Source organism: Aulonocara sp. 'chitande type north' Nkhata Bay, linkage group LG11, assembly GCF_057382095.1.
Source record: "Aulonocara sp. 'chitande type north' Nkhata Bay isolate Kocher_YH1m ecotype deep benthic linkage group LG11, A_spYH_male_GT1.1, whole genome shotgun sequence".
Classification (NCBI taxonomy): domain Eukaryota; kingdom Metazoa; phylum Chordata; class Actinopteri; order Cichliformes; family Cichlidae; genus Aulonocara; species Aulonocara sp. 'chitande type north' Nkhata Bay.
This window is the reverse complement of record NC_141354.1, coordinates 28493344-28506830: the sequence shown is the minus strand read 5'-3', so window position 1 is coordinate 28506830 and position 13487 is coordinate 28493344. Positions and strand designations below refer to the sequence as shown.

General features: G+C 41.6%; 2 protein-coding genes across 4 annotated transcripts in view; one reads left to right on the top strand and one right to left on the bottom strand.

Moving 5' to 3' along the window:
• adam22 (ADAM metallopeptidase domain 22) overlaps positions 1-6635 on the top strand; it is a 67126-nt gene extending 60491 nt beyond the window's left edge. For 2 of the 3 annotated variants that reach the window (XM_086311791.1, XM_086311790.1), the window contains exons 30-31: positions 3620-3743; positions 3966-6635. In XM_086311791.1, the coding sequence (XP_086167917.1) occupies positions 3620-3743; positions 3966-3986 (145 nt within the window). In that variant the 3' untranslated portion in view covers positions 3987-6635. Of the gene's footprint in view, positions 1-1826; positions 1917-3619; positions 3744-3965 lie in introns of all 3 variants that reach the window. The other variant, XM_086311792.1, reaches the window with a different exon arrangement.
• Positions 6169-12579, bottom strand: gtpbp10 (GTP-binding protein 10 (putative)). The gene is made up of 10 exons (XM_086311794.1): positions 12354-12579; positions 11340-11533; positions 11115-11206; positions 10842-10986; positions 10669-10742; positions 10489-10541; positions 10269-10376; positions 10102-10179; positions 9848-9971; positions 6169-9563 (listed from the first exon to the last, which is right to left on the bottom strand). The coding sequence occupies exons 1-10, from the start codon at positions 12384-12386 to the stop codon at positions 9352-9354; spliced, it is 1113 nt and encodes a 370-aa protein (XP_086167920.1). The 5' UTR covers positions 12387-12579; the 3' UTR covers positions 6169-9351.
• Between the last annotated feature and the right edge of the window lie 908 nt (positions 12580-13487).

Sequence of the window (13487 nt, the reverse complement as noted above, 5' to 3'; positions counted from 1 at the left end):
TTCAAGATTACATTTCTGTGCTGCATTCCCTCCTTTGCTCTCCAAGTCAACTGTTTACTGCCATGTGATGTGACTACCAATGACCCACAGAGTCTGCATGTTCATATGCACATATACAGTCATATGAAAAAAAAGTTTTTGCAGGACTCTATGCACATCTGTCTGTCTCTCTCACAGCTTTGCCACTGCACACGCTGCAGGCTTGGGATCATTGTCCTGTTGCATGACCCAGGCCAAGCTTTAGCTGTTGGACAGATGACTCAAGAAAGCTTTGGTACAGAAGAGGTCAACCATGCACTCTTCTGTACCAAAGCTTTCTCGAGTCATCTATCTAACAGCTAAAGCTTGGCCTGGATCAAGCTCTGCTTGGCCCAAATCATAACCCCTCCACCACCATGCTTGCCAGTTGGTATGAGGTGTTTGTGCTGATATGCGGTGTTTGGTTTTCTCCAAATAAGGTGCTGTGCATTATGGCTAAACATCTCCACTTTGGTCTTATCTGTCCAAAGGACACAATTGAAGGAATGTTGTTGTTGATAAGATGCAACTCTGCAAACCTAAGCCATGTTGCCAACTTGTTTTTCTTCAAAAACAAGGCTTTGTACTGGTAACTCTTCCAAACTAGCCAAACAAGTTCAGTCTTTTTTCATTTGTGCTGTCATGAACTTTAACAAATAACAAGCTAACTGATGCCTGTTGAGTCTGAGATGTAGCTCTTGAGTTTTAAGCAGTTTCTTTGAGAATTACACTGTCTGAGCTCGGGGAGAACTTACTGAGACGTCCGGTCTTGGGAAGATTGTATTATTTGTGTATTAAAACACACCTGAATGCTTCAGACCATTACTCTGTGTTTGTAGAAATCATAACATTAGCAGGAAGAGACTTAACTGCAGTGCTTGTGTTTATTGTAACAGCAGTGTGCAGTTTCAGTATTGTGTGGGCAACAATTAATTATTATGACTTTTTTTTATTTGTGGCTTTTCATCTTTGGCCACAGTTAAATGGAGACAGAGAGGGTAGAACACGTATGCTCAATCAGTTTATTGTTGGTTTTGGTCTTTTTATTAGATTTGTTGACAGTCAACAAATAAATGATAAAGTTTGATATTCTTGTCATTAAATAATTTCTGTAAAGAAAATGAAACGATGCTTCTGTTTGTATCAGACAGAAAAATGTAATTGTATCTCGTTTTGCATTGTTCACATTGACCTGCTCTATCAACGTGAACTCTAAGCTTCTGTTTGGCTTTTGAGGCCGAAGCTTTAAATCTTTTAGACTTTACCTACAGCCTGTGAACAAATAAGATATGTGCATACCTGCCTGTTGACTGTGAATGCACAGTGAGCTGTGTGCATCAGCTGCCTCCCAGCCTCGTATGTCGGTCGGTTTGTGCGTCTGAAGGTCTTGGCATAAGGAGTAGTGTGTAGTGCACATGTTCTCGATATAAGCATGAGACTGCCGGAGTGGCAAAGAAGCTATAGCTGCTTGGAATGATGAGACCAACATGCAACCGAGCCTGTAACACGCGACACAGGTGTTTGTGATTTTCATAGTGCCGTTTTCATCTGAAACCACACACAGGTCTGTCTGCCATCTTCTCACCATTTTTTCCTCAATTGCATCTTGTTCAGAATATCTTTGCTCTGCTCTGCTTTCCTAAAATATTTCCTCTTCCTCTCTCCCTTCCCCTTACCTCACCCCCTCACACTCGCTTATTTCTGGAGAAATTTCTGTCCGTTTCTTTTTTCTTCCTTTCTTTTCTCTCTTCTCCCCCTCACCTTGTGTTGTGTCCCTTTAACTTCCCTCCCCCTCAACCCTCCCACAGGTATTTAACCCCTCGCCTCAAAACAGAGTTTTATGATGTAACTAAATGGGTAGAAGATGTGAATAGAAACACTCAAGGACCTTACCTTAGGTATTACCTCGGACCACGTCCTGTATACCCCACACGCTTGTCTAAAAACTCCCTCACTTTTTGGTTTGATTTGTGGTTTGGAAAGGAAGGCTTAGTGCCAATCTGGTCTTTTTTTCCTTTCTGGAGACAATTCAAAGCTATATCTCAGAGAATGGCATGTTGCAACTGAGAAAAGGTTGCCACTTGTGCATAAATAAGGATGATAAAGAGACATTTTTAAACTTTACTTTTTTTCTTACAACTCAAGTGCTGAATTTTTAAGTTGCAGACTTTTATTTTCCTGCTTTATTGTATTGATGCAAAAACAAAGATGGCTATTACTGTCTGTGCTAGTGTAAAACTATAATCCAGTCATTTTTATTCCTAATTTCTCCTTATTCCCTTCTTTGCTCTCCTCCCTCCCTCTCAGTCTCTTGTTACCTCTGCATGTTCAATGTTGTTCCGTCAGTAAGTGTTTTGTGTTGTTCGGCCCTCCGCCTCGCTCACAGTGACCTCACGAGCCGTCGCGTCAGTGTGATGTCACCGCAGAGCCAGATATTTCGGGTGCCGCTCTGACATCATCATTGCGCTGTTGTGGCAAAATCTCTGATCGTGCCCAAGGTCTATAGATGGTTAGAAACACAAGCTGAAGCTCGCTAAAAAACCCCAAACATCAGTAAACAGCAAACCAACACTGGAATCTATAGACCTTCACTGTCCAGGCGCACATTTCTAACCCTCTCCCTCTTCTTACCTAGAGTAGAAACAGCCCAAAAAAATGAAGAGACATGGAGCAGCAGGTTGCAGAACTTTTAACTGCAAACTGAATATTGAATCCTCTGTAAAAAGACTTAGAAAAGGAAATAGACCAACAGTAAGCTACAGAATGAATATGAAGCTGATCAGATGCCACTGTTTTACAGAAGAGACACGTTAAAGGTTTAAACACTTCAAAGTTCCTTCATGCGAGGAGAAAAAAATAACTTCTGCAACCTGCCGTCAAATTGCTCTGGTCTTTCCATCATTTTGGCCAACCCAGGACCATTCAGTCACCACGGTGCAGTGATGTATAGAAGCCGCTGCACACGCTGCAGGCTTTCTGCTGCTGTTTCACTGGACTGGACCTCTTCCTCTGACTCTTGGTCTTTTGTTTTTTTTTTACCCAGCTCCGGTCTGGCCCGCTGTCCCAGTCGCCTTTTCATGCTCCCGCAGATTGAGCTATCCCATCAAGACAACACACCAGCTAAGCTTAGAGCAGAAGTTACCTTTAGCAGCATGCTTTGTCCACAGTGGCTAAAGTTATTGTTCTGCAGCTTCTAGCTAAGAGTGTGTTGGCGCTTGCCGAAAATGCTGTGAGACGGTGAAGCATGAAGGGAACTATGACTGTGCCCACACTGCAGCCGGGAACTGTTTACTGCTGTGTAAATAAATACATATCATGCACAGGGTTTGCTCTTAAAAGCTAAACATTTTTTGCAGTGATTATTTTATAATTTTGTCTCTTTGCTTTCTGGTGAGCAGCTTCTAGGAGCAAACTCGCTATTTAGGAAGGTGAAAACTGAATAGGTGGAGCAGCTGAAGGAGGATGTTGCCCAAAGTCACAGATCTAACCTGATTTATGTATCTGTGTCTTTGGACATCTTAGTCCTACCCTAACTAAAAAAAAAAGGGGGCAATAGCTTTATGATCACGTCACATCACGATCACTTTATTTCTTTTCTCAGGACGCTATCGCCTGCCAAGTCTCCCACCTCCTCCACAGGATCTATTGCATCCAGCAGGAGGTACCCATACCCTATGCCTCCTCTCCCCGATGACCAGAGGAAAGCCAACAGGCAGAGTGCCAGGGTAAGTATCAATCAGAAACACAATACAGGGATTTCTGCATTTAATGGTGGTTGTGTGTGCAAATGAAACTACTGAAGCACGTTATAATGACATAAGGTTTAAGGAAAACAGCAGAACTGTAAGTCCAGCCTGAACTCTGTGGAAAAAGGAAGTGATGTGACCGACCAGCAGTAAACTTTGGGAGATGCTAAAAGGCTTCTCTTTCTTCTCTTCTATTTCCAGTTGTGGGAGACCTCAATATAACAGCTGTCTTGCCCTCTCTACACAAGACTATAAAGAACTACACATCTCTCCTTTTCTATGAATGAACAAACACAAAAATGATACAAAATTGACTCTAAGCGACTAAAGAGGAAAAAGAGAGAGCCCCACCCACCCACTGGACAGGAAACAGGCAGAGTTTGAGTTTGAGTTAATGTGACCAAGCATCTGCGAGGCCGTATTGCCAAACAGCCTCATTCAGTGGATCTCTACGTGACGATGTGGAGTCCCGGCAGAGACACCAGCTCCACATCCTCTCCAGACCAGCTGGAGCTCAGACTGAGCTGTTCCTGCTGTCTGCTTAAAGCTTCACCAACGCGACACAACCCCACCCAAAACCCCCACACCACCCTTACCCCTCTTTAGCTTGTCTCATGTCGTATTCACTTCAGCATCATCCCATCTGAATTGTACAGGCTCCTCTCTGAAAGGAGCTGTGGGAGCCAGGCCATCGCCGGATCTGCGTCGGATCATTTTGACGTGAATTACTGTAGAAACGCCAACACTGTATGCATGAGACGACCGTGTTTATCGGCAACTCCCTCCTACCGAAAAGACGAGACGGACAGCGGTCTGACCCGAAAGGAAAGCATGCAAATGGGGCTGTGATTTTATAACGTCTGTAGGCTTAATGCTTTCTCTCCACTAAAGGTAACTCATATTGTATCACCGCAACATGGACCCCACTCTGCTGTTCCTCCCTTTGGTTTGTGTGTAAATATGTACAGTAAAATACACACAGAGTATGAGTTTTCTTTTGTTTTGAAAGACAAAAAGACAGAGAGAGAGGCATTTCTTTGTTTCCTGTTGATTTGTAGATAAGTTCAGAGACCCTGCAGTCTGGGTTTCTCCTGCTCTGTGACTGTGACCTGTATAGCCTTCTCCATCCACAGCAGAATGTGTGTTTATTTTTTACCTTAGCCACTATTTTCATGCATCTCTGTGAGACACACACACAGACATCCAGCGATGTTGACTGTGGCACATTAATAAGAGCGTCGCTAAGACCGTTCTCGATCGATATTAATTTAGCTACATTTTTATTAGTTTTACGTCCCGTTCCCGAGTGAAACGAACGGACGAGATGTGTTTGGCGTAGTTATAGATGTGCCGCTTGTCACTCACGGAATTTCCTGAAAATTTCCCAATGATGGTGACAAGGTGTTTGTGTGTTTGAGACGGCTGCACTCCCATTTTTCCAGTGGCAGCCACTTGAATGTGAGTAATTGAACATCTGGCTGGTGACCCGCCTCAGCCAGCATCTGGAAATTGACTGAAATGCGCATTTTGAATTTAGCTGTGACGACTGAGATATTTAGCCTTGTAAATGATTAACTATGCTGTACAGTGCTTGCTGTTCGAGCTTACGAAGACCCAACAGCATGACAGATCTATATCAGATTATTTCGCCGGTAGGCTCTTTATGAGGTCATAACAGGAAATGAGCATGTCACCGGATGAGTCTTTCCCCCCTATTGCCTTTTCCTGGTGTTTTTAATGGGTCTGTGTACCACAGTTGCTTGTAAAGCTCATGGCAGGTGGTTCGACGCTAACTGTCGTGCCAGTGTAATTATTTAAGGTGGTTTCTTTTTTTTAATGGATGCAAATCCCGCTCACCAACAAGTTCTTTGTACAGTCAGTGCTCTACACTGTGGAGAAACTGTTGTGTCAAGGCCTCATGTTTGTCATTTTACTGTTGTTAGCTTTTGTTCCAGTGTGGGCACTTTTACATTTGTAATTCATGTATGCATTAGGACTGTATAGGTAATATGAGCTTCACAATATTGGATTAATATTGCTACTAGTATCTTTTTTTTATTAAGTACCTTTGTAATGTTCACCTTTTCCCCCTCAGCATTATGTACAGCAGCTATTTAAACATTAATTAAGTGCATTATTGTAATTACGTGGGTTGATGAGTTTGATGGAGAGCATTTCGTTTCATCACCTTTGTCCTTTGGGGCCAATAGAAGCTGTTGTTCCTTACGCATGTGCTGATACGATGCTACGTGCTGATGTAAGGTTTGGACACATGTTGCTGTCTGGGCTCATGATTTGCCTTCTACCAGAACTTTCTTTATTTTTGTTCCTCTGGTCTTACTATCGGTGTCCAGCGGCCCAGTGATCTTTCTGGGCTTCCCCAGGCTGGGGAGAGCATCATTTCTGAGTTCCTTACAAATGTTTCTAACATCATAATACTGTGCAGCAGCGAGACATTTGTCCTGGTGCCTTGGGCAAAACTCTACAGGATTCTCCATCGAGGACGGCAGTAGTGATTTGGCAGGCAGTAGTGATTTGTGTGATTGTACAGGTGTTACTCCAAACATATCTGCCTCCGCACACAGCTGGACTGACCGATCCCTGCAGAGCAGCTGTCTGGCCAGAGACTTGAATGTATTTGTGTACCACCCAGTCTCAGCCATGCGTTCCCATCACACCAGAATCATCAGCACTCTGCTCCAGGAACCCTAAAGAGCCCCATATGTACTAATTCAGACACTGCAGTTGTCTTTTTTTATTTTTTAATTTGCCTGTATGCTGTACAGACTGATGATGCAAAAATCCCCATATTTTTTCCTCTTTATCATTCAGTATTGTAATATATTTAATATAAAATAAAACTTTCATCAACACCTCTGTCTGTGCAGACATTTCTATTATCTTCTGATTTCCCAGGATGGTTTGATAACCAGTTAATAAAACCTGATTCAGCTGAATGAGGGTTACATGACAGTTTAATTCTCAGTGTTATCAAAACATTTAAGTCACTCTGCACAATACTCCTCGGCCTCTTAGCATTTTATATACTGTAGTATGCTTTACATCTCTACCCTGTGTTGAGGTACAGACTGGGGTAACCCGAAAATCAGACTGTAAGAGCATCATAGTCTGTAGGTTTAAAAGAAACCTGACTCCACTGGTTGCAGATTATAGACCATATATTTACACACACACACACACACACACACACACACACACACACACACACACACACACACACACACACACACACACACACACACACACACACCCCTACCTTAGTGAGGACATCTAATTGACATAATGCTTACCCTAACCATCAAAAATGAATGTCTAACCCTAAACCTAAATGTAACCCTGACAATAAAACCACATTTTGAGTCTCAAAAATGCCTTCAAATTCGTGGAGACGGGCACTTTGTCCCCATAAGTCACTGTTGGTCCCCACAAGTATAGTGGCATGCCAATTTTCTGTCATCACAAAGACACGCATGCACTGGCTACTTTATTAGGTACATCTCTTAAACTGCTTGTTAAAGCAAATATCTAATCAGCCAATCACATGGCAGCAGATCAATGCATGTAGACATGGTCAAGATGAATGCTGAAGTTGAAACAGAATGGGGAAGAAAAGTGACTTAGGTGACTTTTAATGTGACATGGCTATTGATCCCAGATGTGTTGGTTTGAGTATTTCACAAATAACTGATCTACTGGGATTTTCCCAACAACCATTTGAGAATTTGCAGAGGATTGACTAAGAGAAAATATCCAGTGAGTGGCAGTTCTCTGGGCTTAAATGTCTTTGTCAGCAGTCAGAGCACACCAAACCAAGGTATGCAGAAGAGCATCTCTGTATGAACAACACATCAAACCTTGAAGCAGATGGGTTACAGTAGCAGAAGACCGCATGAAGTGCCACTGCTGTCAGCTAAGAAAAAGAGCTTACTAGAATTCAACAAGAGATTAAACAATGCCTGCTCGATTTCTACTGTGACATTCAGACAGTACGGTCAATTTGGCATAAACTGCATGGAAGCATGGACCCGCTCAGTGTTCTTGGACAACCCCCAAGCACTGTTCAAACCCCATGGTCCATCTGAGTATTTGTGTTAGCAGATCTCAATAAGGTTGATCCCCTTTGAGATGTGGTGGAACAGGAGATTCACATCATGGATGTGCAGCCAACAAATCTGCAGCAGTTGTCATGACAATATATAGCAAAATCTGATGACTGTTTCCAGCATCTTGTTGAATCTGCCATGAAGAATTAAAGCAGTACTGAAAGCTACTAATAATTAAAAAGGGGGTCAAACCTGATATTAACAAGGTGTACCTAATAAGGTGACCAATGAGTTAAAGACAACATACACGGCCGGTAAGATATCATCTACTGGTTTTGTACTTGACACTTGCATTTTTCTTTTGGAGCTTGGAGTGTCCATATTTAGTACTACTGTATTTTCTCATGCAATGCTAGCATGTGCACCCAGAAACTACATGGGTGCACTGCACAGACGCATGTAAACTTAGCACAAAAAGTAAGGAAATTTGTTAAATCGATTACATCTTTGTACTAAATGTTTGCTAGCAATAAAACCAAAAATCACCAAACACAAATTTGCTTCAAGTTTATTTGCTCATTTTAACTCGCATCCTTATAAAAACTAAAATTTCCCCCTGTCAAAAAGTTGAGTGAACCCTTAGCCCAGGCTGTACCTCACAGCAAACCATATGACTGATCGAAAAACAGTCAGGAGATCCAGTTCAGTCACTCAAATTAGCGGAAATGAGGCCAAGTGGAAAGGAACGGGTTACCTGTGTCGGTACACCTGCCAAGCAAAGCAACCAAACTCTTACCTTTAGGTCTTATCAGCGATGAAACTGTTTAGTTATAGCAAAGATTCACCCCCACTGGAATTGCTTTGAAGGGGGAAACAATGAGGACAAAACCCATTTTTGCATCAGGATGTGTTACTGCTGTTGAGCATTTTAACGTGGGAGTCTGTGATGACTGACTCACTGCTGGAGCCAGCCTCAATTGGTCATTACTGAGGTTCCTGCTTGGTTGCAAATTAAATCAGACTCTATATAAGCCTACAGCAAACAAACTATCTCAGTTAACATGTTCCTAATAAGTTTATGGCCTAAATCGCTAGTTTCAAGTTTTCTGCAACACTGCATGTTCTTTGAATTGTAGATTATGCCCCCATTTAAAGTGAAACAGACGATGCAGCTGAGTATGCACAAAACATAAATCGATAATAATAAAAACATTTTAAATCGTAGTATGAAACTGAATATATTGTATTTATCATTTAATGTAGTCATCTTGACTAGAATCCTTTTATGCACCAGCCTGTGAATTTCTATGATATTCACAAAGTTTTATCAGCCTTATACAACACATCACTTTTAAATAAATAAAGATGGAGTTTGCATCAGTCAGTGAGAATTTGATCATCTCCAAGCAGAGACCTCCATCACTTGTATAAATTGAAGTGGTTTTGCTCTCCCAGGAGCTTCGTGGTAGAGGATGTTTATCTGCAAAGTCCTGCGTGATGATGCTTGATGTCGTCTACGTTACTCACGCACGTCCTTGTGACTGCTTCCTCAGTGCTTGCAGCTTTTCTCGATGAGTGGCTTTAACTTCTAAGGCTGCGTCTTCATCGAGGGACTGTCGAACGCAGCTCTTAAGGTGGCTGATGCCAAACCCGGTGATTGCAGAAACGGGAACCACGTGTCTGAAGGTCAAATAGTTCTGTGGTATCATATCTTCAGGGAGCAGATCAGAGAACTCTGTACAGGGGAAAGAAAAGGAACAGAAATACTCTCAAAACCAATTTTTCCTCCCAACAAACTGCAAAAATATGCTCACATAAAGGAAGTTCAGATGCATGAAAACGAAAAAGTCATCATGCCGCTTGTGTCGATATCTGACAGAGCAAACGCCATGGCTCAGACAGAGCCAGAGAAATGTTTGGAACAGACTAGGACGCCTGTGAACCCTGGAAGTAGAAATCCGTCTTCAGTCTTTTCTCCTAAATGATTTTTCTACTCATAAGTGCTAATTCTAGTCTAACCTTCTGGGTTTTGTAGTTGCTCCTTCAGCTCTGCTAGCTTGTCCTCAGCATCAGGCAGGTCCATCTTATTCACCACCAGTAATGCAGGCTTTGACAAAAGCTCCTCTTTATACAACTCCAATTCCTTTAGGCAGCAGTTAGAAAGCAGAGGAGAACGAGGGACAAAAAAATAAATAAAAGGAGCGAAGATTGAGTCAGGAGATCAGAATGAATATCTAAAAACTAGTCATCAGCCTTTGCAGCTTCAGGCTCACCTTGGTTAGAAGCTGCACAGCTTCGAAGGCTGACCTAAACGGTGTTTTACTTGCCAGCTGAAAACCACAAACATCGACCTGCATTCAGACAAAATGCAAAATTGTCATCAGAAGCAATTTTCACCTGGTTACACCGAAAGCAAAAACAGTTTGTGTTAGTTACGCACCACAAATAACAGCTGCTTGGTCCTCTCCACGTGTTTCAGAAATTTGTGGCCCATGCCTTTGTTCATGTGAGCCCCCTCAATCAAGCCAGGGAGATCAGCAACAGAAATCTACACCCGCCCCCCCAAAAAAGAGCAAACAATCAAGTAAGCCAAGTAAAAAGAAAAAAGAAATGTTTTCGCAGACAGTTACAGCACAAGGCAACACGTGGAATTCTTGTACCTGCTTATAATCGTCATATATCAGTTTGCCAATCTCTGGTTTCAAGGTTGTGACTGTGAAACGGCAGAAAAATATTAAAGTTTAATGAAACACAGAATTATTTCTTCTTTCAAAGCATATTTTTAGAATTTAAAAAAAGACACGTTTTCTTTTTCTATATGCGTGTGGTTGTCTTCTCACAAGCATAGCTGGCAATCTGAGGCGTGGCGTTAGACAAGGCTGTCAGCAGAGAGGACTTTCCTGCATTCGGGAACCTGGTGTTGATTTAACAGAACAAAATCAGATGTTCCCCTTTGCTAATCTGAACCTCAGCAGAATTCAGTTAGTGTGGTTTGTTCCCCCTCTATTCTCACCCCACAAGGCCCATGTCTGCTATAAGCTTGAGGTCCAGTCTGATGTGTTTAGCCTCGCCTTTACTGGGCTGAAACGCAGAGTACAGCGAGCCTCCTGATCCTCCTTTTGCCACCATCACACGATCGCCCTCCACATTCAAGTCACCTTGTAAGAAGAATGGTAGAGGAAATAAGAAGCTTCACAGCAAAAGTCAGGTAGCTACTGCACTGGCAGTTCTTTTTCTGTTAGAAAAAACAAGATTCACATGACTGACTGTGAAAGATTTGACGTACCGAGTGTTCTGCTTTCATCAGTGGTGACGGTGATACCGACAGGAGCAAGGATCTCCTTGTCTGCCCCTCTTTCTCCTTTCAGAGCTCGAACGCTGTTGATAAAAGAGATCCAAACAGCTCTCACCCTCTCGTGCTTACAGGACTATTTCAAAACCTCTATGAAGGTCTGAAAAATAGACATTTTTTAATGATCGACAGAATTTAAAATAAAAATTGTATTTCTACCCGCTGTTGGCTCCTGCGTCCGCTACAAAACGTTTTTGTGGGAATTTGTCCTTTATCCTTTTTAAGGTCATGTTCTTCGTCGCCACCACCCAAACATCTCCCCCTTTCCCTCCTTGACCTCCAAGGCGGGGTAAACCCATCCCTCCACTGCCTCCACGGACATACAGCCGCAGATTGTCAACAAAGTTTCCATACTGCAAAGAGTCAAAGACACAGACTGGTATTAAGAAATCGAAGAACACCAGAGATCCTAACAGGCAACTTCAAGTGATTGAATCTTTCAAAAGTTTTACTGACATCATTTACCAGAGTGCGACCTACATATCTCACAAGAATAATGAAATCTGACAGCAGCTTGAACATCCTTCCTATTTTCTTCAGTCCACTCAAGCTAAACAGTAACTCATATATATTTTATATATGAGTTTAAATATACAAATATGTGCCTATGTATAGTCTATAGGGGCTTTATTGTTGTTTTACTGTTTACTTGATGTACTTTATTTGTGTGTATGTACTTTATTTTGGTAACATGACGTAGTCTATACAGAAAGCTGTTCTGGGTTGACAGGTGTATTGATCAGTGGCGCATTGATGAGCAACTAGAGTGCTCAAAAACTCCTCGAGGATGGCACGTTCATATATGTGCAGCCACAAAAAAGGTTAGCCACGCCTCCCAGCACAATATCAGGAGTGTGGATGAGACAGCAGGAAATTGATATTTACTCAAGGAGAGCTGGACAGGGCATCATCTCAACAGCAGGACTGGTGTCTGCCCCTCTGTGTGAGGAGGAGAGTTGGCAGAGCCCTACAAACAATCTCCAGCAGGCTGCTCATGTGCAATAGCTATAGAGATAGTTGGTGTATCATCTAACATACCACATGAGAGACAAACACGATTACTGCTTGGTGTATTTAGCGTTGACAGTTAGCTTTCCAGCTAATGTCAAAAACCGTATAATATCCCCCGTTAAATATGTGACATTCAGAGTACAAATCTTCTATAGCACTCACCTTCCGTAAGCAGATCCTAGTGATGTGAACCATCTTCAGTGGCACTTATTGCCACTCTTAAGAAGTATTTTCGCCAAAGCTAACTGCTAGCATACGTACATGTGTTTGGATCGGGGACAGGAAGTAGTGGTTCTTTTCTCTCCGCTTATTGGATGATGAAGCGGGGAGGCGGGGCTCCCATTCTCACTAACTGTGAATCAACTTCACCTTAACCAGGGATGTGTCAAATGGACGTTTCCTTTATCTTAAGAGCAGAGGGAGAATCAGCGGTTTTATAAGTGATTATGCAAGCTGTTAAAAGAAATTTAAAAAGCCAAATTGTTTGTATATATTTTTAACAAAAGGATAAAATCTATTCTTCCAACATTTTTTTTTTTTTTGCCTTTGCCACATACTGGTTCAGAATGAGCTTGGTCAACAAATACTAGTACAAAAAACTGATGACGAATGACTTATTGATTTGTATGAATTTATTTTTAAGCCTGTTTTATGAGTGCATTTTTTATCTGCTGAGGACATATATAAACTTTTAAGGATTATTTATTAATATGCTATATCCCTATAAAGGTAGTAAAGGTGTACTCAATTTTTCACACACTGCTTTCTGCATTTTTTAAATTAAATAATAACACTGTTTCACGTCTTGGTGTTGATCTGAGGTTGTATTTGCCTAATTTTAGGACCTGCTAAGAATCAGATTTATTTTAAAATGTCCTGATACATTAAACATTAAGGAATGTAAGAGGGTGTACTTTGTTTTTCACAAGATTGTGTAATGTCTCTATGTGCTTTGGTCCTAGACAGTTTTCTCTTGAAAAAGAGATCTGAGACTCACTGAGACAACCTATTTAAATAAAGGTTTAATAGTGATAACAGTAAAAATAATAATATCGTTACAATAATAAAATAAATGTAGTTTTTCATCTAGAGTAACTGAAAATAGGTGTGTCACAACCTAAAACGCACACAGGCTGTATTGTCCAGAAATCTGGCAACTATGACCTACAGCACTGAATATTACCTTTAAAACTTCAAGAAAATGCAAGTTTCTAACCAAAACCATTCTCAATAAAAAAAAATTCAAATTGTAAAAGCCAGATTTGATATTTAAGTCCTTAAATAATAAAGGCAGAC

What these genes read in the sequence shown, in the direction of transcription:
- gtpbp10 (XM_086311794.1), bottom strand. Translation starts at nt 12,386, where the DNA reads ATGGTTCACATCACTAGGATCTGCTTACGGAAG. An exon ending in GACGCAGGAGCCAACAGCGG is followed by an intron (nt 11,207 to 11,339) that starts GTAGAAATACAA and finishes TTTTATCAACAG; the next exon opens with CGTTCGAGCTCTGAAAGGAG. An exon ending in GCAACTACAAAACCCAGAAG is followed by an intron (nt 9,564 to 9,847) that starts GTTAGACTAGAA and finishes TCCCCTGTACAG; the next exon opens with AGTTCTCTGATCTGCTCCCT.